General features: G+C 51.0%; 1 protein-coding gene across 1 annotated transcript in view; it reads left to right on the plus strand.

Moving 5' to 3' along the window:
* FBXO41 (F-box protein 41) overlaps positions 1-8,542 on the plus strand; it is a 56,214-nt gene extending 47,672 nt beyond the window's left edge. Inside the window, exons 12-13 of the mRNA XM_038399820.2 lie at positions 729-844; positions 2,241-8,542. Of these exons, the coding sequence (XP_038255748.1) occupies positions 729-844; positions 2,241-2,303 (179 nt within the window). The 3' untranslated portion in view covers positions 2,304-8,542. The remainder of the gene's footprint in view (positions 1-728; positions 845-2,240) is intronic.
* Positions 8,543-26,081: the final 17,539 nt, after the last annotated feature.

Consider the following 26,081-nt stretch of genomic DNA (forward strand, 5'->3'; position numbering starts at 1 on the left):
GGACAGGACAGGTCAATAGAGGGCCTTTTCTGACTCAAGTGTGGGGTTTTCAAACGCTCCTGAGTCAGTTAGAGGCAGATAACACCGTGACCACCCCCTCATGGCCAGCGGTTGCTCAGCAGGTGTCCTGCCTCAGTTTACCCTCTCCAGAGCTTCTTACATAAACTCCACCAATGCAGAGTCTTTAAAACATTCCCCTCCTGGGTCTAATATCTTTATTTATAATTCACAACAATACTCAGTGCTGGGGCTTCTCCCAGAAAGGGATCCTCGTCTCCCCTCAACTCGTCCCCCAGCCTTCCCACCTGGAGTGTTTTGCTCTGGGATTCTCTCGGGAAAGGATCCCAACCTTCCTGCTTCAACCTCATTTTTCCCTGCTTTTGCCAAGCCACTCCAAGCCCTCCCTGGACTTGAGAAGTTCCCAACTCACCTGCGGCTTCACCCTGCCACAGCTTCTTCCCATTCCTCTCTGGCTCTTTATAGAGCCAGCAGCCATCTATGGGGCCCCATCCAGAGTCTGTTAATGAGGCACAGATGGGCTGGGCCATTCCTTCTTAAAAGGCTCAGTCCCCTTTGTTACATGAGTGCCACTGACTGTGAATAGGGCCTGTGCTCCAGAAGTCCCTGTGGCCGTACTGACCATCACAGCCTGCTCCCTGGGATCAGTGCGGCACCCAGGCACTGCTCCCCACACATCTCACATCCTGGCTGTCTCTCTGTCGCCCCAGGTGTCTGCCGGAACCTGAAGTCCATTGTGGTGCAGGTGGGCATTGTGGACTACTTCAAGGAGCCGAACAGCCCCGAAGCCAGGAAGATGTTTGAGGAGTTGGTGAACAAACTCCAGGTAAAGTGAGCCAGGCTGGTCCCTGGATGGCTCTGAGCACAGATTCCTGTGCTCCACCAAGTCTGAGGACATTGACCAAGGCCTCAGGGCAGCTCCAATTCCCAAGGCCCCCGCCCAGCAGTGGGAAGTACAGAATGGCCCCAACTCGCTGGCCACAGCGCACCAGGGACTGGGCAGACGGCCAGCAGAGAGCTCTTCTGACAGCAGTATGCCAGCTGGGGAGACTCCCGCTCAGGGCGATACTCAGGAGGCATTTCCACCCCCTCTGCTCTGCCTTAGGAGCATAAGGGGAAGCGCTGTTTACTTCCGGAGTGATTTTAGCAGCAGTGATCTAACGCCTTATTAGCAACACGGTTAAGAAACGTGTAATAGACGGGCCCCATTCTTTCCTCTGCACTTGTTTGTGCAAGGGAACTGTGCTTGTGGATCCGAGCGTGCAGACCATAGAAGCGAGTCCCTGTGAGCCTGTTCTTGGGGGCGCACATGGCTTATTGCATGTATGGGGCAGGTAATGTTCTGCTGGGCCGGGCTTCTTCCCCGGGCTTTGTACTTGCCCCGAGATGAGATCAACGCAAGGGCTGGTGAGGAGGGCAAACCAGGATTTCCTTCCACCTTTTAGCCCCCGGCTCTGGCTGATCTTTGGGAAGACGATTTGATTGCAGTGCAGGGCTTGAGGGTCACTCCTGTGCAAGCCACCAGTGCTTGGTAGGATCTTCCCCTGGTAGGATTTATTTGGAGGTGCAGGTGTTTCGCCTTTCAGCTCTGGTACCGCAGGGGTCTAGTTCAGCTGTGTAAATCAAGGGGAATTATTCATACCCTGCCATGAAAGAGGCGGGCTCCCGCACTGTGTTCTCAGGGGAGTTTTCTCTTTGTCTTTCTCTCTCTAGGTTCTTTTTTTCATTCTCTCTTTCTCTTTGGGGAATCTGAATATTTACATTCTAGTGCTAATAAGCTGCAGAGGCAAATACCAAAGAGTAACAATTCCACACGGTCACACTGAACATTCCACCGGGGAAGTCAACCGAGATGCTACAACTTGGGTCCAGTCCTTATCAGTGCCACCCAGGGCCTGGAGCCCAGTGCAATGGAAGAGGGTGGGGGTAGGATGAGGTTCCTTCATGCTGCAGAGGGAAAACTGGGTCTAAGTTAATTCTCTTTCCATTGAAAATATATTTCTTGCATAGTAAAGTCCATGGGGCCAAATTCTGAGCTGGCGTCAGCTGCATTGGTGTGAGTGGAGTTACCCCTGCTCTGAATTTCCCCTTCTTTTGTAGTGCTTTGAGAGCTACAGGTGAACAGCACCATACAATTAATTGGCTCTGCGTTAGTATTAGCCAAATGCATGCATACGCTCTGCTGTCCGTGCATTTAAACCCTCCCCGCCCTTCTCTTCCAGGCCCTGAGGAAAAGACCCGGCTTCTCAAAGATTTTACACATTAAGGTGGAAGGAGGCTGTTAGCCCTGCAGGGAACGACGACACGTGTCCTCCTCCGTCCACCTGAGCAACAGAGACAGTGAAACCAAACCCACCGTCCGCCCTTTGTTTGAAACCCGGAGCCACAAAGAGCCAGCCAACGCACACAACTCATGCAGGCCTTAGTGACTGGAAGTGACCCCTTCCCTTGGTGGGGCAGGGTATATAACATATTGCGGACGTGACGGTGCTACAAAGGTAGCTTCTCGGCCTGCCAGAGAGAGCCCGGCTGCTCTCTTTCTGCCTGAAGAATTGGGCCGGACACCTTATTGCCAAGGAGCTTTGTGTTGGGGACATTTGTTTCTTTGAGCCTCGCTTTCGTTTAGTGGGAGCTGGGGATCTCAGTGATGCGGCACGTGACCCAATCAAGCACAGCTTCCCCCTCCTTGCCACCTGAGTGGATGAGTCTAAGACTGAGGTACAGCCAGGCCCCGCACTGGCCATACGTTGACGGTCCCGCCGTCGGGATCAGTAAACAGCGCTGGGGAAGTCGGAGCTCCCTGCACAGCCTTTCTTGATGTGTGGCTCGACTGAATCCCAACTCCCATCCGAGCTCCATTTTAGGGGGGCGGGGGCAGTGCCACCAGGTGAACCAAGGCCCAGCATACTGTACATTTTACACTCTTTTTTTTTTAATTTACCCAACGTGGGTAAGTGCCTCCCTCAAGCCAGCAGCCACAACAGCACAACCACAAAATACAAAGCTCCTCTTGCTCATGACTCTTGGGGCGCCTTGGGAAGCTAGCTGGCGACATGGAGCTAACTCCTCTGCCAAGGACACCAATCCAGCCTCGTCTCCTCTTCACCCAGTAAGGAAGCCAAATTCCCTTCCTGCAAAGGCAATAAACCATTTCATCAGGGGAATCACATGGCATCAGGGGAATCACGTGTCCTCACAAGCACTCACAAGCATTCCCTGGCTCGTCCCCAGGGCAAGGCGTCCATCTTCCACAAGGCAGCTCATTCTGGGGTAAATTGCCCGCTGTTGGCACAGAGATGGACTAGCGCCTAGGAGAAGAGTCAACATTGCTGCTCGGAATACAGACAGACTTCTGCCATGGCACGTCTCTCCCCAACCAGCTTTAAGTAAGATCCTTTGGCTGAAATTCTGATCTGCAAAGATCTACTGTTCTGTCAGTGACAAAGCCCCTGCCTTGATCAGCGATGGCAGCCCTTGATGTATTCATTACCCATGGGCACCTGTTTGTACCAAACCTGTTCTTTTTGCAAAAGTTGATCTTATTACCAGACAGGAGAACTCACTCCCTCCAAAGGAAATGGCTTCTTGAGGGTCTATGTCTCTTTACACTCCACTTCCAGAGAGAAGCAGCCAGCAGGTTTCCATGCCACAGGGTGATAGCTATAGGAGCGTTGCCATCACCGGGGTGATGCAACAGCTCTGATCTTTAAAAAGCAACAACCCCCCCTCAACTGCAATCAACGTTTGAGCCATGATAGAGGAGCCTGCTTCCTTGCCCCAATGAGAGATGGTGTGCTAGTCAGTGGTGAAAGCACCATGCCGTGCCCACAGTACTCTTACCCTGTCCTGCCTTCCGGAGACATAGAAACTAGCTGACCTAGGTGGTGGAGGTGGCACTCATCATCCAGTCTGGGCTGCCGGTATCAAGAAGCCATCAGACACCCAGTGTGGGACTTGGCCAAAGTTGGGTCTCTCTCAGGATGACGGGGGTGCGGTGGCGGTTCCAAACACCTTCCTCCTCCATCCGCCCTTTGCCAAGCGGCCAATAGGTGTGGCACCTTCTCTGGTTCCCCTTCGTAGGAATGAAGAGATGGTCGGAGGCCTTCTGAGCCAGCAGGACAAGCTGGCCCTCTTGCAGTGGGTAGGATCCAGGACAGCCTCCTACATACTGATGTGTCATGAGAGCGCCAATCTCAGAAGTTCCCAAATCTGGAGAAAATTGTGTGGGGAGGGAGGAATCTAGGAGTTAATCCAAGACCAACCCAAACCACCTCGCCCCTGGTAACTTCAGCACAAACCCCCTGCGCTTCAGGGGCAGGCTTTCGAAATCCAAAACCAGATCCGGCTCTGAATTTTGCAAACAGGCTCTCCCTTCGTAACGGGCTGAACCGAACTCCCCGATCGAAGCGCCCATTAACTAAGGGTGTTTGAAATCCAGATCCAGCCGTTAGGGGGCTCGAGTCCACTGCTGGATTTAATTTGTCTCCTCTGAAAGCAGGGTGGGTTAGTTAGGGTTTGTTTTTGTAACACACAACTCTAGATCAGGGACACCCAAACTTCGCAAGCTGATGGTAGCTTTCCAGGAGTATGGGAGCTGCACTTAATGTGCATAAAATGGAGCCAGAGAGGCAACAAGAGGAGATTACCAGTCCCAGCATACAGTGCACCATCCTTACTCTTAGTGGCATCCAGTTGGAACCATTGCATGCTGGGATTTGTAGTCACCTTGGACCTCTTGAAAAATAACGGTTGGCCATATTGTTGAAGTCTGCAGTTCTGTCACTGCCCTCTCTGCATGGGAAGGAATATGGGGAAATGAGCAAGGACTTTTAAGCAAATCCACAGGCGGGGGGGGGGGGGGGGGAAGGACGCCACAACCAGCAAAAAGAGAGAAGCTACAATACAGGGGAAAGGAGAACAACGCAGCCTCCAAAAAGCCACATTTTGCTACCTTTTAACACAAGTCAGACTAGTGGCTACAAGTCCTGTAAACTGAGATGTCACCTTCTGACATTGTGCAGAGACTATGGAATGACCTTAAAAGAAGCAAAGTAAGTATTTATTTCTGTAAACAAAACAAAGAAGACTTTAAAGAAAAATTATATACTCAGCATGTTTATACACTATGCTTAAAGACTATCCTATCTGAGAGTCATGTCTGAAGACTGAAGAGTCTTGCTGCTAGCTCAATTTTTCTGTCTCCAATACTATTCAAGCTGTTTCCAATAGCACATGGGAAGCCTGCCCATCTGACATCGGGAGAGTTAGGTATGTTCTGTGGCAGATTTCTTTCCTGGTTTGGATGGAGTGCGGGGAGGAGGGGAGCCGAAAATTCTTTGAAAATGTTATTTACTGGTTTTGAAAAGTCAGACTTTTTTTATAGTATTTTCTGCTTGTGGATCACGGTGCAGTGGTGTGTGGTTCGTCTGTGTGTGACACACATCCCTTCCACCCTTCACTTGGCTTTTGTGAATCATGGTCATGCATTGTAGTTTGAATTTGTTACTTCACTGTGCCATCTTCCCCCACCTAGAAAACGAACGGGTCATGGGCTCAAGTCCTTCTTCGGACTTGTGCCTTCATGTTCTGTGGAAATCCTTTAATCAAAAACTACATGTGCACACGCACGCACCCCCAAACGAACCAGTCTTTTGGGCATAGAAAATGAAATGTAAGCCACACCATTTATATAACATCTGATCAGTTATAGTAATGTCTGCAGTGCTTTGAAGTCGAAAAGCACTCTAGCCAGTAGCTAAGGATCATTACTTGCATGGTACAATACTTCAAAGAGAGACCACTTTTTCTTACAGCTTGTGTAGTTAGCCTGAGGGACTCACTGCTGCAGAGGCAGAGAAAGAGTCAGAGAATTGGACACGTCAGGACATGATTCTGCCGTTCCATTGTTAGAACGTGGCCTAGTTTGGAACCCCGAAGCTGAGTGCCCCAAACCTGCGAAGAGATCCCCTTGCAGTTTGGGTGTGAACTGCTGAACTGAATTTGCAAGGGCAGGGAAAACAAGAAAGATTCCCTTCAGCACTGACAAGCTGTTCCTTGGCTCTGAACATTTAGGCCAAAAATCGGATACTTAAGGTCTAGGCTACTAAATTCAGAGTTAGTCCCTGATCTTGCAAAGACTTGCACACAAACTTAGCTTTACTCACGGCTTTAGGCAGCTGCGTCAGAGGGGCAAAGCAACTCCAGGTTTAACCGTAGTCACTTCTTCGCCTGGGAAGGCATTTTTCTTCATCTCTCTCTCTTTCCCAGGGTTTACAGGATCATTTGCTAAACTCATCATGGCATGCCCTTCGCCAGGCACTCTGCCACGCTGAGCACTTTGGATGGCTCCACCCTGGGGATCTTCACAAACAAATAGCTACGTTGGGAAATAAGCCAACTCCCCCGCTGGGGTCTGTAAGAAATCCACTTCCCCCCTGCCCTAGGATAGTATTGCACAGGAGGACGGGGGTGTTTGGGAGAGGCCAAGGGCTGGGAAGTCCCCGCCTCCTCGGCTGTGTTAAGTGTAGGTTTAATCAATGTCAGAAGCAGGGTATTGGGCTAAACAGAGCAGTGTTGTGGGCTAACGTGGCAATCCATGTGTTTAAGGGCATGCTGACTACATAGGGTGTAGAGAAGTCCTGGGATGTGCCTGGTCTTCATTGGAAGGGTTGGTAAAGTCAATGGTCACATTCACTGATTAGTTTTTCCCCATTTCAAATACCCTGTTGCTCGCCCATCTGCTGACTCGATGGCGAGACAGTCAAGAGGCTCCTCGCCTGTCCCCTTCCTTGGCAATTGTGCCTCTTGGCACTAAGCAGGCGTAATGACACGCCCGTGCGGCAGCTACCTTGCCCCCGCCATGCAGAAGTGATTTGCAGACTCCTGCACGCTGAGACAGTGATGGGTAATGTGGAACTGTTCTCTGTACGGTGCGATTATCAGCAACTGGTAAATCAGCTCTATGTCTTTAGTGTTGGCTATTTCTTGTCCTGGAAGTGTACTTCCCCATCAACTTGCACTTGTGTGTCTGAGCCCCTACCCTGCAGTCCTTCCTCAGGTCAAAGCCCCATTGACTACAAAGACTAAGGGCTGCTGGATTGTAAAGATGTGGGCACCACACTGGGCCTGGCACTGTAAATTCCCTTGTGGCTGAAGGGACTTTTCTGGGAAAGTTCAGATCTCAGGCCCGTTGCTCCGCAGGATACGTGTGCAGCTTGAAAGGGCCAGGGAACCCTTGACTTGTGTACAGTGGAACTTTCACTGTCCAACCCAGATCTTGTGGGCTGATGCAAACCGACCACATTCACACCCGAGCTTCCCTGTGTAGACAAGCCCACGTGTGGGAGCGGCGGGGGTGGAGAGTGGTACATAGTTGCTGGATTGAGCAACAAGGGGAGAGGAGTGCTGGGGGCTGTGACTCTCCAGACCGACTCCAGGCGCTCAGGGTTAGACACGCCGCTAGGGAAGAATAACTGGGTGCTGCCCTCCCCGCCTGCAGTGCACAGGGGTCTAGTTATTGGATTGGGTTCCAGGCCAGCCAGACCCCTTTGTGTGAACGCTCTTGATTCCTGCTACTAGTTGTTTATGGTCAATCAGGGCTTTTCACCCACCATCATTTCCCGGAGCAGCCACTATAGCAAGCCCCAGCTGCAAAATCCTCCCCTCCTGTGACTGGGAGAAGACGGGGCACTTTTCCCCCAGCCTGTTAGCTGGTGCCACAGACTCTGAGGAACGTGGGAAAGGCGCCCAGTGAGGGCAGAGGAGACCTGCTCTGTCTATGATGCTAAACAACCACCCTTGACTGTGGGGCAGGCACCTTCCTTGCCTCTTTGGCTTTGCAGGTCCAGGAGTGGAGGCCCAGACACCCATGACATAAGCCACGTGGTGCGACATTATTCCTAAACTGTCAGCAATCCTGCTGCAATGGGTCCCTTCTGGCTGCATATTCCAAGGGAGGATTTGTGTTTGTCTGGGATTCCTGCAGTTCCTCACGGACTATTTGTAATGAGGGGCGGGGTCTTATTTACAGGGGTGGGGCCTATTTCACAGATAGCAAGGCCCAGCTTCTTACATCAAGGCTTCACTTACAGAAAGGCAGGAAACATACAAGACCGGTTGTCTCCTGCTACTCCAGCTTGTTGTGTTTTTCTCCCTAAACATGTGGCCCACCCTGCTCCCTCAATTCAGGGGACACAGTTGGGATGAAAGGTGGAGAAGCAGGGGGAACCTGCAAGGAACGTGGTTTTCAGTTCTGTAGATGTGGTCACCCCATCTCAGAAAAGATCTATTGGAATTGGAAAAGGTACAGAGAAGGGCAACAAAAGTGATTAGGGGGATGGAACAGCTTCCATATGAAGAGGGGTTAATAAGACAGGGACTTTTCATCTTAGAATAGAGACGACTAAGGGGGGATATGACAGAGGTCTATAAAATCATGACTGGTGTGGAGAAAGTAAATAAGGAAGTGTTATTTACTCATCACAACACAAAAACTAGGGGTCCCCAAATGAAATTAATAGGCAGCAGGTTTAAAACAGACAGCAGGAAGGGAGGGAGAGAAGCAAAGCGGGGCGGTGCTCAGGGGAGGAGGTGGAGCAGAGGTGAGCTGGGGCGGGGAGCATTTCCCCTGTGTGCTGTCCCCCCCACCCCCCCATTACTTGCTGCAGGTGGCCCTCCCCATGCCCCCCTGCCCCAGCTCACCTCCGCTCCACCGCCTCCCCAGAGCACACTTTTGGCTGCCCCCAACCGCTTGGCGCCCAGTGGTTGCACCGGCCCTGGGTCTGACCCAGTATGGCCATTCTTATGATCAAGTCTCTGGCTTCTGGGAATTTGAAATTCACATCCAGTTCCCAAGGTGAAGAGCAGGCGTCTCAGTGCTGAGTCAGCCAAGCCTGTGCAGCTGTCTACACTGGCCATCTCGGACTTGGCTAAAAACAGCTCCACCCAGCGCTGTGTCTCCTCCACACCCTACACCTGCAACTTGAGCAATGAGAGGTTGGGGAGTACAGTGGGATCCACTGATTTAAAGCAACTCCCTGACAATGGGTAGGAGAGGTTAATAGCTAAGGTCACGTCTAACCTACCACTTCTGTCAGTATAACTCATGTCGCTCAGGGGTGTGACACAAACATCTCTGAGCGACACAAGTGTCACTGACAGATGCACTGGAATAGCCAGCGCTGTCAGTGGGAGAGCTTCTCCTGCTGACATAGTTACCGCCGCTCGTGGAGGTGGGTTTATTATGTCCAGGAGAGAGCTCTCTCCCGTTGGCAAGGAGCAGCTACATGAGCATCTGACAGCGGCACAGCTGCATTGGTACAGCCCTGCTGCCGTCAGCTCACTAGTGTAGACATGGCCTAATACTGCGGGTCTGAGTCCTAGCCAAACTTGTGTAGCAAAGCGCTCGGACCGTCAGGTGGGACAGAGTGTGTGTGTGTGTGTGTGTGCGCATCACGGACCATGAAATCTGGTCTCGCCCATGAAATCTGGTCTTTTGTGCACTTTTACCCTACACTATTTCACAGAGGAGACCAGCATTTCTCAAACTGCGGGTCCTGACCCAAAAGGAGGTTGTGGGGGAAGGGGGGTGTTGCAAGGCCGTTTTAGGGTTGTGGTATTGCCATCCTTACTTCTGCACTGCTTTCAGAGCTGGGTGGCTGGAGAGCGGTGGCTGCTGGGGCCAGCAGCCACACAATACCACACCCGGGCATCCTTACTTCTGCACTGCTGCTGGCGTGGGGGCTGCCTTCAGAGCTGGGCTCCCGGACAGGAGCTGCTGCTCTCCGGCCGCCCAGTTCTGAGGGCAGGGCCGCTGCCAGCAGCAGTGCAGAAGTAAGGGTGGCAAGACCATGAACCCCGTACAATAACTTTGCAAACCCATCACCACCATCATCACTACTCCCTTTTGGGTCAGAACCCCTACAGTTTCAACACTGTGACATTTCAGATTTAAAGAACTGAAATCATGACATATATGATTTTTAAAATCCTATGAGAGTGAAATTGACCTAAATGGACCGTGAATTTGATACGGTTCCCCCCCTCCCGCCTTCCCCCCCCCCACCATATATACACATACACACTTTTTTTTTTTTTTTTTTTTTGGCAATCCAGCCCTAAAAAACATACCTGCAGAAAGCACCCTTTGAGACTGGGAAATACAGGGAGGCTGAGGAACAGGAACAATGAAGCAAGAAGGCCAATCGCTAAAGGACTGGGGCAGACAGACTTGTGCAATACACAGACCGTTGTCACTTTGCCCTAAACGGTAACAATGAAACTGAAATTTGCAGGTGTCCTTCCTCTCTTCTCCCTTCCCTCCAGACACTGCAAGGGATGGGGGGACAGAAGGCAGCACCGGGAAGCCTGCAGGTTTCTCTCCTTCCTGGACTCTTGCTGGAGCGCTTCTCCCCACGTACCCTGGAGGAGTGTGTGTCTCACATTGTTGCTCTTCTCTTAACTGGAAGCGATGGCTATTTATGGCCAACTCAGAACTGAGTCACGAGATGACTTCAGTGCCTGAAAGACTCCAAATTAGGTGAATTTGATTGATTCAGAGGCCTGCAAATTTTCTATTTCTTTTATTCCCACCCTGGTTTCTCTTTAGCTCTTGGCAATTTCTCTCTTAAATGTCATGCTCATCTCTTGGTCCCTTGCTAATAACTGACTCTTAGCGACTTCGGTTGCAAAATCTCCTTTCCCCTTTGATCTCCTAGCCATCTCTTTGCCTTTCTGTTATTTGCTGCTGCACTGTTGTCAAATTTCATAGCTTTTTTCCCCCAGAACTCTGCTTCATTCCTTCCTCGCCATCTGTAATTCCAGATACACCCGCCAATTAGAACAATGTCACAGGCAAAGCTATACATTAAATAAAAACAACGAGGAGTCCGGTGGCACCTTAAAGACTAACCGATTCTTATCTGTTAGTCTTTAAGGTGCCACCGGATTCCTCGTTGGTTTTGGGAATACAGACTAACACGGTTACCCCTTTGATGATTAAATAAAAACTGAGCAGTAAATCTCCAGCGACAGAAGGGCTATTGTGGGGAAAGCTGGGGGAAACGGGTAGCTTTTGCTAACGGGTGGGGTAGATGCGCTCTTTTCTCTGGGGGAAGCAGGCTGGATTTTCAGAGTAATGCTGAAACCCAGGATGCTCTCATGGAAGCACATGTAGCTTCTGAGATCTCATCAGCAAAAAGATCAGCTATTGCATGTTGTCACATCAGCCGTGGGCTTAGAGGAACAGTCAGGGTTCCACCTTCTTTAAGAGGATGAACTGGTCAGTTCCTTCCGGGGCAGTTCGTGAGAGGTGGCAAGACAGGAGAGAAGGTAAATCTCGTCTCAGATCCCTGCTGAATGTGAGGAGGCGATGGAGAGCTACAGAAACTGAGCATCCCAGTGAGTGCAGGTGCATTCAGAGTCTGGCTGCAGTGGGAATGGAAGGCCCTGGAAATTAGGGGGCCTGCCAGTGCCTAATGAGGCATCAGTGGTGCGAGGGACCCTATTGGTTGCTTTCGTGTGGAGCTGGGCCTGACCAAAATGCCAGATGCAAACACACCCAAACTCTGGCGTGGGCCAACACAAGCACCCATGTCTAGACTGAACGAGGACACCGAATGCAAACCGTCTGCACTTTTGAGGAGCTCCTATCTGAGCCCCAAGGGCGGTTTGGGCCCGGCTCCGTGTCTGTTTCATATTTTTCATGGAAAGGATTGGCCATTCAGGCCGTGCGGCTGCTCTTCCTGCAGTCTGGTCATTCCAGAATGGAACGGGTGCTTGAGTGAGCATCTGAACTCAGCCCTATCATTCCTCCCCGCCTGGGCTCTGCACCCCACCTCCTGCCTTGGGGGAGTGTCCCCAGGAGAGCCACACAAGAGGCTGAGGCAGGTGGCTCGCTCATACTCATGGGCTCAGCGCCTGGCTGCAGAGAGAACAGTCAGCACCCCGCGGACCACACCGAAACACGTAGCTACTTTGTCAGAGATTTTGTCTCCTATGTTGATCTGTGCCTGTTTATAGAGCTCAACCGCTGGGAGGCCGAGTCCTGCTAGGGCCGCAAGCAAACCCGCCACAACATTCTCCAAAGAGGGAGCGACCTTTTCTTCAGCAAGACGCACGCTGTCTGCTAACCTCGTGTCTCTACGCTGTGCGGTGCGGGGATCCAGGAAGGGCTCCAGGTACAGGTAGCGCAGGGGGTTGGGATTTGCTCGAGGAGGCAATGCGGCCCCGTGATGGGCACGCAGGACCAGAAATTCCGTGGCAGTGGTTCTAGGCCCCAGCTCTGCTGCGGACCTTGGACAAATCACAGCCCAGTTCTGAGCTTCAGTTTCATCATCAAGGCGGATCCCAAAGGAAGGTCATCCCTGTGCAGATCCAAGCACCATCTGGATCAATCTCTGGCTAGGTCCTTAAGATGGTCTGGGCGGATATTCAGTCTGTGTCTATCACTGGCAATCTTATCGTGCCATTGAAGCTTTTGGGGTCCTCCATTTGGCCACCAGTCAAGTAGCAACATTTCTTCGTTTCGTAGTTCATTGGTCTTCCCTCCTAATAGTATGTCTGTACCAAGAAAGCCTCTGAACCTGACCCAGTGCTGATGGAGGCAGTTGCTGGGTTCAGCTGTGAACATCCTCCTTGCTGATCTTGTCGATTTGATATGGAGCAGCTAATGACACTCGCCAGTCTGCCAATCCTCAGCTTTCCTCAGTGCCCACATTTTACTGCCATACAAGAAACTGTACCTCAGTTTCCCCATTCATAAATGGGGGATAATGACGCTTTGAGATCTCTAGATGAAAAGTGCTATATAGCTTCAAATTATCATTACAATTAGTAGGTTACAACCTTGAGCTGTCCCCTACCTAACTGCCAGAAACCCCCCCCCAACCTCCGTCATAGCACTCCCTCAAATGCCTCCCCCCTGCCCTGCAAAACCAACCAGCTCTGCAAAGGGGTTAAACAGTTTCTTGAAGTTCCCAATTCTGCTGCCAGTAGCTAGCTCTGTGTCTTCTGTTTTGTGTAGTGCTATGTAACATCAAAATCAGGCAGTGCTTTGAATTGTACAAATGCTGGTGTTAGACGGGCAGTGCTCCCTAATTATGTAAGACAATAGAAAAGCAATGATATTTTTTCCCTTGATGATTAAATGAGTTTGTGGAATAATCTTCAATTGCACAGAAGTCTTAATGTACAAGAGCCTGCAAATGGGGGGGGGGGGCGGGGGATGAAAGCAAAAACACATCATGTGCTAAAGGGCTCTTCAGTCTAGCCGAGAAAGGCACAACACGAACAGTGGCTGGAAATAAAACCAGACAAATCAAATTAGCAACAAGGCACACGTTTTTAACAGTGAGGGGGATCAGCCATTGGAACAGACGGCCAAGGAAAGCAGTGGATTCTTCATCTCTTGAGGTCTTCAAATCAAGCGTAGATGGCTTTCTGGAAGAGAGTTGGTGAGCCCAATAACTTATGCCTGGCTAATACAGGGGTAACTGGGTGGAATCCACTGGTCTGTGTTATACAGGAGGTCCGACCAGATGAGCTAATGGCACCATCTGGCCCTAAAATCTATTCCAACCCCAGCCGCTGAGCTGGAGATCAGCTTGATCAGTTACTCTATGCACTTCCAAGCCACTGTTGTGGAGAAGTGCCAGGCAGGAGTGTTTCCAAGCGTGTTCACTGGATGGCAGTCAGAGGTCACAGGCCAGAATCTAATGAGCGAGGCATTGCTCTGTTGGGATCCTGTCTTCCTGCGACACATTACGACATTGCTGGGAGACGGAGGAGATTTTGCTGAGTGTAGGACTTTTTTTTTTTTTTTAATTATTTTCATTTTGGTTTTTGGAAGAGAATTAAGCGCCGGATTGTCAGCCCCGCAGTGTGGAATCCTGGGCCCACGCTGGGTACCATGTGGGCAGCAGTCATGGCAAAGTGCCACAACCCTGCTGCCAGAGGGACCCACCTCGGGGCTAAGTTTTGGGTCAGCTCTTTGCATAGTGCAGCTCTTGCACAGCTCTGCTAAGACCTCCACTCAGATTGCAGTGTGAGATGGCCACGTGTCGTCTGGGAGCTGGCCGAGGCTCAGCAAACTCACTTCACGTTGCGCTGGCAAACAGCCATCAGATAGGCAGGACCTTTCATCCGTGCCAGCCATGGGCCTGATCCAAAGCCCAGCACAGTCAGTGGAAGAACTCCCAGGGACTCCAGTGAGCTTGGCTCAAGCCCCACAGTCTGGATTTGATCTAGTTAAAGCATGTAGCCTGTGACCAGAGCCAGACGGTCTCTTTCTCTATCTCCTCCAAGCACCCTCCTAACGAAGTTCTTGCAGATGAGCTCCCATTGTGCTCTTCATTTTAACATGCAGGAGCCCTGGGTGCAGCAGAAGACCCAGTCAAAATAGAGACCCTTAGGAAAAGAGCAGCCCTTTCCATCCCTGGCAGATGTTGCCTATATTGGCTGGTGCATTTGCCTTTCTTCCATCCAAAGATAGTTTGAAATTTCCTTCCAAAGCTGGGAGCCGGAGATCTGACTATAGAGCATCAATTGACATATACACTGTATTTACACATAAAGCAGCACTTTATGGACAGTAGAACTGTAAGATTCTGGGGTGATTTTCTTCTGTTTCTCATTTCCGGGGTACCTTTACTATGGCCGCTAGCTCTGTCATTTTTTTGTTTTGGCTTCCCATAGATCTTGGTCCTTGCTTGCTAAAAAAATCTAAAGACTTGTTTTTGTCTTAGAGTAATTTATAGCTACTGTTCACCCCAGAGCTATGTCAGACCCACCTCTGCCCCATTGATCAGGTCTACAGTGGCTATTTTTTTCTAAGGTTATGCATGAAGTTTGGTGGTGGTTTTTGTTTGTTTGTTTGTTTTGTTTTTAAGGCCATTTGCCAAACTTAAGCAGCATTCTCTTTTTAATTATGGTTGGTTGGTTAGTGATTATGAAACTGTACATTTAGGTTTAGTCTGAGTGCCATATTGTTTGGGGCCAATGGGAATGAGCTCTGTGGAGTGGGAGAAGGAGAGGAGGTGGCAACATGAGCCAAACCTTCGTTTTTAAGATTATTTTACTCCAAAATGTTTGGCTTTGTTACGACAATCCGGTGAGTTCCCTTGGCTGGCTGAGGAGGACTGTCTCCTGGCCCTGAAGCACAGAGGGCTAAATTCAGACAGGATTTGAGCAGCTGCAACCCTACCGAAGTGGCAACAGGTTTTGGCCTGTAGTCCGTAGCATGCATCAAAGCGTACTGGCGTATCAACTGGTGGCATGAAACCAGAGAATTGGAGAGGCTGTGGGATCACTGTACCAGCTTATGCTGTGCATGCCGGTAGCTGCTTTTCTTAAGTGGTGATTTTGCCCTGAATCCATCGCTCCCAAGCTGTGTGGGCCCAGATCCATGTCCAGGGAATGCTAGCGAGAGAGGGTAGCAGTGAAAAGCTGTAGTGTGCCCATCCACTTGCGCTGAGTACAAGGGAAGGCGGGTTGTCACTTGGAAACTGCATCCCCCCCGGGGTCCTGCTGCCCAACCTTTCGCTTTCACTCTGGCAATGTGCCTGCCGAGAGCCACGCCCAACCGTGAGTGGTTATGATACCTGGTCAATCACTCCTACGCTTTTGGCCAATCAGATTCCTCCTTTTGTCCAGCATGTTTAACAAGAAGGAAATAAAGCTGTAACTGGAAAGGCTACGTTGTCAATGCAAAGGTTTAATCACATGCTGAATTTTGCTGCTCACTGTCCCCCCAGTGTCCCCCTTTCGTCGACAAAGGAGGCGTGTTGGATGGAAATGCAGTGTCGAGGGCTGCAGTTAAGGTTAAAAACTCGATACTTAACCCATTGCCTGCCCGTATTACTGACACCCCCCACCCCTGCAATAGTGCAGTCGTACAAACCTCATGAGCTTTTCGCTGTCTGTTCTGTCTGTTTGCCTTTTGCCTTTCATTCAGTTTGAACAATGAAGCAGAATCGGTCTGTTTCACTTTGCATCTATAGTCAGCATTACAGAGCCAGCTGCCTCCAGAGCGCCCCCTGATGTCTGACAGTCGTGCTACTGGAAGCCTGCCTCAGTTTCCCCACTGCTCAAATAAAACGTCACCTAGGTTTTTTGTAGTCAGAAATACCAACGCCAGATAGAACTCAAAATCCCAAAACTAAGTCCAGCCATGAGTCCACACAAAACTAAGGTTTCTTTCCCTCCTTCCAGGGCCATTTCTGGCTTTGGCCGGCCACACCCAGGCCCTACCTGGCTGGAGTCTCAGCCCTAGCCGCCAGGGCTCTGCTGGAGCCTGCTCACTCCTAGCCATCTCTGATCCCTGAGCATCCCCCTTCTGCAGCTTCCTGCTGCCCTTTGTAGGGGGAATCCTCCATCAGGGTGTTAGTGCAGCACAGGGTAATCAGGCTTGGCTGGCCCCATGCCCTCCAGCTCCGAGGGGCAAGCCCCCCTGTTGCAGGCAGTCTCGCATCCTGTTCTCCTGCACTATCCCCTCCGTTGGGTCTGGGTTTCCACTCCAGCAGGGGAGGATTTAAAGGGATATAGAAATGGTGTGTTTCAGAGGAGCAGCTGTGTTAGTCTGTATCCGCAAAAAGAACAGGAGGACTTGTGGCACCTTAGAGACTAACAAATTTATTAGAGCATAAGCTTTCGTGAGCTACAACTCACTTCATTGGATGTATTCAGTGGAAAATACAATGGGGAGATTTATATACACAGAGATCATGAAACAACGGGTGTCACATACACACTGTAATGAGTGATCACTTAAGGTGAGCTATTACCAGCAGGAGAGCCGGGGTGGGGGGAACCTTTTGTAGTGATAATCAATAAATGGTGTGGGCCCTGGCTCTCTCCTCCGCAGACCCCATGGACTCTGCACTGTGTCCATGTTTGCCCCCTGCTTGAGTTGTGTGTCAGCTCATAAACAATGCGACATAAACTTCAGCCTAACGTTCTCCGTAGGGTTTCCCTGCCAGGCCACCCTATTTTAATTCCCTAGTTCCTGTTCCCTGCTGCTGTTGTTTTATTTATGATTTGTATTAACGTAGTGCCTAGGAGTTCTGGACGTGGCCCAGGACCCCACTGCGGTAGGCATGGTACAAACCCTGGGGCGGGGGAGACCATCCCTGCCCAGAGAGCCATTGCCAGCTCTAGGTGGATGTTACGGAGCCACATTTGCTCCCAAAAGTCAGCAGAAGTTCAGCATCATTATGCAGTGTCCTAACATCTGCTGACAGGGTGAGTCAGCAGCTGCAACCAAGCAGCCTCCTCCAGGGCCCCATATCAGGTTGATTTGGATCCAAACTTTCCCATCAATATCCATGTTTGTGTGACATGGATTATTTTTATAAATGCCACTGCAAACAGGTTTTTGTTGGGATGTGAGCATCCCTGCCTCCCTTCCACTGCATTTGCAACCCAAAGCCGGCAGCACTGTGCCAGGGGGTGAGAGAACAAGTGTGTGGAACTGATTGAAACAGACCAACCTGGTTTTCAACTGAGCAAACAAACAGGGCAAAAGGTAAAAAACAAATGTACCTGAAAGCTTCCTCGCTTGTAATGATCTTGGTTGGCATCAGTAATAGAGGCAAGAACTGATTTTTAATCGACTATTTTAATGCTACTAATGTCCCAATTTAACTAGGTAAAAAAAAATCATAAAATGGTTTATTGGTGTCAGATTTGATCAGTTTTATAAAAAAAAATTTTTTTTTCTTAAACTTCTAACCTGCCTGCCCATGAAATTAGGAGAGCCGGAGCCCTAGTCATGGAACCAGATTCATAGTGCATGGTGCTGTACAAATAGCAAAACGATGGCCTCTGTCCCAAAGATCTTGTAGCTGTATTTCCTTGTTTTTCTCTCTGTCATGCAGGTATTCACCATTCACTTGAAGAACTGGGGGGTATTTTGTTTATTATTCATTCCTAAGGCTAAGATTTTGTCACATATTTTTAGTGAAAGTCAGAGACAGGTCATGGGCAAAAAAGAAAAATTCACGGACACTGTGACCTGTCCGTGACTTTTACTAAAAATATCCATGACAAAATAGGGATCGACGGGTCCCCACACCACCTGAAGCGGGGAAGCTGTGCAGGGGCTAGGAGCTGCCTGCAGCTGCAGCTGGGGGCTGCAGGGTACCCCTGCTGCCTGCAGCTCCAGGGGTGTCCCCGCTGTCTGTGGGGACCGGGAGCTGTGGGGTGCCCCCACCTGCCATGTCAACCAGGAGCTGTGGGGTACCCCTGCTGCCCGCAGCTCAAGGGGCCCACAGTAGCAGGGAGCTGTGGGGGTTGCCTGCAGCGCCCGGGAGCTGTGGGGTACATTGCCTGCAGCTCCCTGCCCCAGCGGGCAGCAGGGGACCCTCCCGTTCCCAACCATCACGGGCTGAAGTCACAGAGGTCGCTGGAAGTCATGGGTTCTGTGACGTCCACGATCGCCGTGACCAAATCATAGCTTTATTCATTCCTGTTAGGTTCCCTCCTATCTAGTTGCAGGGCATTTTAGAGATGAGCATAAGCAATCAGCCAAAACCCACACTGATTTTGAGGTTCAAAACAAATGTGCAGTTGGTTTCTTTGGGCTGAAGCACCAAGATAAGTTATTTGTGGCCGGACCAGTCCCAGGAATCTAGGGCCTGATACAGCTGCCATTGAAGACAATGGTAAGACTCACCTGGACCTCAGTGATGAAGAATCAAGCCCCTGCTACCAGATCATGTTGCGGGAACATCGGTCTGGTTTCCACACTGGAGGAGAGGCTCTGGTGAAAGCTTTGTGGTGTGTTTGGTTTGTCGTTGATTGTGGGGCCTTTTCTCGTGTCACAGCTCCTGAAGTTCCTGTTTGAGCAAACTGACATGGTGGCCAGGTCCTTATGAATGCACTTACTTGCAGACAGGTTCCACCCAAAACCATAACCTAGGCTCCCGGAGCACCAGAACCCCTCTCACTGACTGAGTCTTGGGCAGTTTTGCCTAATTGATGGCGCAAGAGACTGGCCTACTGATTAGAACTGAACTCAGGAGGGGCAAGGCCTGAGGCTGAGCCAGGGGTTAGAGCCAGGAGTCGGAAGCCAAAGGCTAAGCTAGAGGCACAATCAGGAGGGGGAGTCAAGGAAGGGTTGGAGGGAAGAGTCTGAATCCAGGACAGGACTGGGGCTGGAGCAGGCTCTGCTGTTGGAGCTGGGCTTATAAACCAGGCCTATTAATTGTCCAGCCGGGAAGCAGGCCAGTAGCTGGGCCTAGCCGGCCGGACCCTGCACAGCCCCAGCCCTTGAGCCATCGAAAAAGAAATGTGGGTGAACTCTTAAGTTAAGCTGGCTGAATTCTAGGTGTGTGACAAAACCCAAAGCAGACAAGTGCCCTCTGCTTTGGAGGTTTCCTTTGGAGGCTTTCCCCCCGTGTGTTGGCCAAGCATCTAAACTTTGGTTCCCTTATTGGAACTGCCTTGGATGATGCTGGGATCATCTAAAGTGGCAGGTCACTAGATGGTCACCTCTCAGTACTGTGCTCACCTTCCCTCAGTGGGTCCTGGCTTGTGTGGGTTGGTACGCACCAGGCAACGCTCTAAAGAGGGAATTCCCAGAGGGTTGGCTAGAGAGTGGGATGGTGGAGGGGGAGTGGCCTTAAAGGTAATGGGACAAATTCTGTTCTGGTTTAAACTGCATGAAGTTGGTGGGGGTGTGTTGCAAAGGAGTGTTAGAAAGGGGCAGGCTTCTGACCCCATCTGGTGCTCTGCCCAGTCCAGTTGTGAGTCCACCAGGCAGGGGGGTAAAGATTCCTGGGCCAAATTCAGAACCATGCCAGGGGGCAGGATCGGGGCCCAGGCTTGCTGCTGCTGCTGTACAATCATGTGTAGCCTTGGGTGGAAATGCTAGTGGGGGGCTGGGGAGGGAGCGTCATAGCAAGGCTGGCTTCTGAAATAAAGCCAACTCCGTGTGCTCAGGGGTGGGGGGAAGGAATGAGGGAGGGGCCTTGGCCCCGGCGACCGTGGTGAGTGGGCAGCATGGTTTCAGCCATGATGCTGGACGGGTGTTGACACAGCTGCCTGCCCCTCTGGGAACTGGAGAATAGAGTATGGGAGATATTCCGCATTAGCCGCGAGGGATGGGACCAAACCCAGGGCAGGTGTTCCCTCGAGCAGCCCCATGGACGTCAGTTACGTTCCACCGGTGGGCACGGTACACCAGCTCTGGATCTGGCCTTTCTCCGGCTCTAATTGACACGGGCCAAACCCTGAGAGGTCTGAGCCCCGCAGCTCCCGCTGAACTCAGAGCTGGGTTCGTGCTGAGAGTCCTGCGAACTGCTCTGGCTCCTCTAGGCAGGTTCCCAGAAGGCTAGAGCAGCCGGGCTGTCCTGAGGTTTAGCATGTTGAAGCCATCCCCACCATGGGTCAGCACCAATGGGGCCAGGGTTTTAATGAAAACCTGAGCACAACAGGAGCTGTCTGCCCTCTAGCCCAGCCAGCCTTCGGCCAGAATCAGAGCAATGCTCCTGGGATTGTGAATCAAAGGGTCCTTTGCCTCAAGCGAGCTGGGAAGCCTGAAGGCATGGCATACTGGAGTCTCTCACGGTGCCCATGGGAGTTCTGACTGTGGGGCTGGCCCCTCAGCCAGGGAAATGGCCTTCAGAACAGGTACAAACCACACCCCTGCCCCTTGGGTAATATAGAGAGGTGGCGCAGCGGGGAAAGGGCTGCCGGTGCCTGCGGCTGGGTGCACCATTTACAGGAGAGCTTATCCATCCCCCAAGCCAACCGTTAGTCACTTGGGACCTGCCCTCCATGCGTGTGCCAAACAATCCTTTGATTCCGTTCCCATTGCAAGGGATTCCAGAGCTGGTTCTCTCCACCCAGCTGCTGGGGGTTGGGATGTCTTGACCCGTTGGCTCAGATCAGAGATGGGCACAGGCCCTAGAGCTGGACTTCCCCAAAGGTTCGGGAGCGATTGGGTATGGCCCATTGTGATGTTAACATCCAGGAAGTTCAAATCTAGATCCAAACTTCCCTAGAGCCAGCATGTGTTCGAAACTGGGTTTTTGGTTGAGACCCATCTCTAGGTTGCCTCTTGTCAGTTTATTGTCTGATGAGGCCGTTGAAAGGGGTTTGGGTCTAATGCATTTTTACCACCTCTAACAGAAGCTGAGAACCGTGGGTCAGAGAAAATCAAAGCCCATTGGACAACAATAGGTGAGAACTTTTTGATCCAGAAACCAGTGGCAGTATGGGAGGTAGTGGATCCAAGTCCAGCTGGGCAAGTGGGGAGGAGAGGATGGTGTAGCCATGTTCAGACAGGCTGGCATGTCTTTCAGCAAATGGTTCTCCTGGCCCTATGTAGAAGCTCGGCTCCCATCCAGGAAAGGGAGGTGCCCCGATGGGCACCGGCTTTGAGATAATCATGTTCCCCACAAAATATATATTGTGTAATCATGTCTCTAAAGCACTTAATTCTTCACAGTGCTGCTGTGGGAAAAAAGTATCAATCCCTGTAAATGATTTAAAACACAGTTTGTGTGTCCATGTGCCCCCAAAACGTAGAAGTTCAACTTTGAAGCTATTTTTTTAACTATATAAATATATGTATCTTTTCGTCATTAGTGGAGATGTGCCAGTGTTCGGAAAACCAAATGTCCCTTCCTCGGATGCTGAAACTGATCCCAAAAAAACTAAAAAAAGAAAGCACATGGTTTAGGGAGGAGGGGAAGGGGGAAATGAACTGAACTGGCAGTCAACAGTTTAAGGGATGAATGGCAGGCGGTTCTCACACTGTGGCCAGGGGAGACTTCCCTTTGATGTTCTGCAGAATGCTTCAGGGTCTAAACCAGCCTCTGAGTAAAGGGGGTCAGGAAGACACTGCCCTATGGCCAGGTCACCCCACACTGGCCGATCACAGGATCTCTGAAGCATCTGGTGCTGGTCACTGTTGGAGATAGGGTACTGGGCAAGATGGATCCTGGGTCTGATCCAGTCTGGGAATGCCTGCGTTCCTGTCAAAGATTTTGGAGAACCAACAGAGCACGGAGTACAGGGTTAGGTCCGCAGGAGGATCTGTGTTATGGCGTATTCTCCAGCAGGTAGAAGTTTGAGCCCACGGGGTTAGAGGGCAGGCACTTGCAAAGAGGGTGAGAAGGGAATCCCGCTCAGAGCGCGTGTCCAGTAGGAACTGGATTTCCTTTCCCCAGCTGCAAGCCTGGGTGAAGTGGAAAAGGTGAAAGGTTGGGAGGGAGCTGAGAACATCTCATCTTTCTGTTAGCCCGGCCACTGTCTCAGCGCAGTGGGCAACCTTTTTAGCACTTTGGTCTGTACTATCACCTGTAGACGCACTTTGATGTTGTTGCTTTTAAACTTTGCCGAATGTAAACAATGTGTCTTCAAGAATGAAAATGTGTGTAAAAGAGCTATTTTATCATTCAGTGTGGAATAAAGATTCTTCAAATTGAGCTATCTTTTTCTTCTCCGGCCAGCAATCTCCCTGCTAGACTGTTAACAGACTTTCGTTGATGATCCAGAGAGGCAGCTTACTGCGTGGCTAATTGACAGGGCACCTTTCGGCCCTCAAAGCGCTTTACAAATGATACACACTTCAAAGAGATCGCTTCCCTTGCCATGGGAATGCGGCCATCTCTAGGGTGGAGCACAAAAGGCACTGTGTGATGGCCACCATCTTAACTCACACAGCAGGGGATTGAACTGGGGACCTCCAGAGTTTAAACCATGAGTGGCTACAGCTTGAACAAACCTGGCAAGAGTCTGAAGCTGGGGACTATAACAGGTACCGAGCAGACCCTGTAACACCCTCAGCACTGGGTCACAGTTGTTTCGGGCAGGCAGTGAAAAAGGAAAGTGCAGGGGATGGATTTTAGGCAGGCAAAATGTAATTAGCCAAAGAGGACTTTGATGAGGACACCTGAAGTGAGAACCTCTAGCATGGATGCCAGCAGCAGGCCCTTACTTAGGTCCCTTAGCCATTGTCTGTCATGAATTGGGGTGCAATTAAGACCAGTGAGAGGTGATGTCACCACTTGGCCTGTAACCCCGAGAACCTTAAAATGCTCAGCTGCTGTAGCTCCCTATCTGGATGCTCCCAGCCAGTCGACTAACATGTACTGAGTGTCTCTGTGTTAAGCAGCCCTGGGTCAATAGCTCCGAGGCCAGCAGCCTGCCTGTTACACCACAGTGTCTCTCTGGTCTCCACCAGTCTGGGTTACTACTAGCCAAGTGACCCCAACACACCCCCAGTCTCGAATTTCCCCCAAACCATCTGTCCTGAAATGCCCAGCCCTCTCCTGGACCAGTCACAGGAGTACTAAGGTTCCTTGCTCCTTTGAAGAGACAAGAACCCAGTTGTTTGGTGCGTTAAACTGGACTTAATCACTTCAGTGCAACCCGTGGGTTGGTTTAGCTTCAAAGTAAAATGAGCTAATTAAGAAAAAGAGGCAAGATTTGATGTCAGTTCAGGTGTCAGGGCTAAAGGCAGAAATGATTACGAATAAATACACGTGATAAATGCATTGTAGCGACTACAGCCTTGGTTCACGACATGACTTTTACAACACAGCCGTTCAGCAAGACAGCTACTCCCTCCCTCCTGCGGTCAGGATCTCCCACAAAGGCCAAAGTGCTCGGTTGCTTTGTCGTCATAGGTGAAGGGTAACTTGGGATTCATTGCCCCTCTCTTTTATAGTCCAGGGAACTTTTGAAATGTATCCTTCTTAGGGTGACCATATGTCCCGTTTTGGCCAGGACAGTGCCTTTTTTAGATCCAGTCCAGGCCATCCTGACTTTTTTTTGACAAAACTGGGCATTTGTCCTGTTTGCTCTTGCCATCTGAAGGACATAAATCCACACCGTTTAGAGGTCAAGCATAGGAGTTTATTACTTACGGCACTGATGGAGCGTCACCTCTCTTTTTAGGCTCAGCGACACTGTCAATTGATTGATTACAATGGAATATATGGATTTTCCATGGGCAGGGAAAGTGACAGGGTAGGCAGTCCCACACCCCTGGATAGGTTTAGCTGCAAGACATGATAGCACAGTAGCCAATGGTCAAAGATTACATAATGTCTCCGCCATGGTCTCAAGATTAACAAATTAACATTTAGTATTTAATTAGTACTTTAATAAATGTATTAGTATAGAATATATGTTGGATTCAATTTGGGGTCCATAGGAACGAAGTAGCTCCTTTGATTGTCCAACAGATACATATTTAGGGGTAAAAGCAAAGAAGCAGTGAAAGTATATGGCAATAAAGATTGTCTTTCCAGGTCCTTATTTGTGTTTTGCAACTTTGAATAAGACACAATTTTTGCCCCCAACATCTGGCGTTTTGCTGACCAGGCATATATTAACAAAAACAATGTTATCTTTTGGTTATTCTACTTTCTCTTAGCTAATCACTATTTGCTAGGCCTCTGACCTCTTGACCAAACTCTGGACTTTGGGCCTGTACACAAATCCATATACCAGGTTATTACATCAGCAATGGATTTTAACCCTTCACCAGCTGATCATCAGTTGGCAAGAGCAAATGGGGCAAATGCCCGGTTTTGTCAAAGAAGCGGGGTAGGCCTCTTAGCTGGGCATGGGGTGGGGTGGGGGGCGAGTGGCAATGCCAGCCCTGCGCTGGAGGAAGGGCTAGGGAGAGTGGCTCGGGCTGTCCAGCCCTTCCCGCACACAGGGGTAAGAGGCAGGCCTCGGGCAGCCCCACACATGGGCATTCGGCAGGGTGGCTCAAACCACCAGCCCTGCAGATGGGCAGGCAGGGCTCAGATCACCAGCCCTGTCGGCAGAGGCGAAGCATGGCACGGAGGGCAGTCACGGGTGGGTGGCTCAGAGGACCAGCCCAGCTCATAGGTTGGCAGCGGGGGGAAGGAGGGGGGGTCTCGGAGGACCAGCCCCATGCACGGGGGAGACGGTGGGGCTCAGACCAGCCCCATTCAAAGGGGGCAAGGGTACCACAAGGGGGCCGGGGACAGGTGGTGGGGGGGCTCAGACAAGCCCCGCATGCAGGTGGGAGAGGGCTTGTGGGTGGGAGGAGGGGTACGGGCCGGCCCTGGGTGCCAGTTGCGAGGGGGACCTCAGGCTGGCCCCGTATGGGCAGGAGGGTTCAGGTGGCCCCACGCATGGGTGAGCGGCGAAAGCGCTTGGGTGGCCCCATCCATGTGGGGGGCTGATGCCAGCCCCAGGGGGAGGGGGACCTGAGCCTGGTCCCTTGCCGGTGGGAGGCAGGGAGGGCTTGGGCAGGCCTGGGGGGTGTCCCGTTTTCTCTTTGGGAAAATATGGTCACCGTAGTCCTTCTGCAAGTCCAGTGCCCCCGCTGTGGGGGAAGATGCCATGGACAGATGATGGAAAAGATTCCATGCTGGGTTCTTCCCCACCAGTGCTTTCTACAGTGCCCCATGTGCTGTCCCTGCAGCCTCTGATGTGGCCATGTGATGGTGAGTGCCAACTGCTGTGATTACCTTTCTGTTGTCTGGGGAAAAAAAAAACTGTTTACCCACACCCCAGATTGGTGCAAACATATTATAGGCCCATAACTTCTTCCCATTTGTACAGTCCTTTGGGCATTTAATATACACACATCCTGCAAGACTATTTATGCTCAGTGCATTACTGGTTTCCCACAGACACCTTACAGGACACCTGCTAGATACAGATTATGACATACGTGACTTGGGGCATGCTGAACTGGTCAGGCCAGCTGATACTCACTCCTCACTACCAGTGAGCCCCTGGACCCCTCTGGTATGTGGATGCTCTTATGGTCATTCCCCCCGAGGTACAGCCCCTTTCACACCCATACACAAGACTGCAGGGGAGTTCCAAGCAGTCCCAGATCACAGCATTAATACTGGGGGCTTTGCATGGCTTTGGGGACCTGCTGCACGTCAGTTGTCTGACTGGCGATCAAGAGTGGCCTCAAAAGCACGGGCCGGTGTGAAGTAAGTGACCATGGCGCCTGCTGCTCTTGGGCCTGGCAAATCAGCCTACCTGGCTTTAAGTAGCATCAAGAGCCTTAAAATGGTGGCAAGTGGCAGTGAGGAGAGGGCCTGGTTGGCATTGGGAAGGAA

This window comes from Dermochelys coriacea, chromosome 4 (assembly GCF_009764565.3).
Source record: "Dermochelys coriacea isolate rDerCor1 chromosome 4, rDerCor1.pri.v4, whole genome shotgun sequence".
Lineage (NCBI taxonomy): Eukaryota > Metazoa > Chordata > Testudines > Dermochelyidae > Dermochelys > Dermochelys coriacea.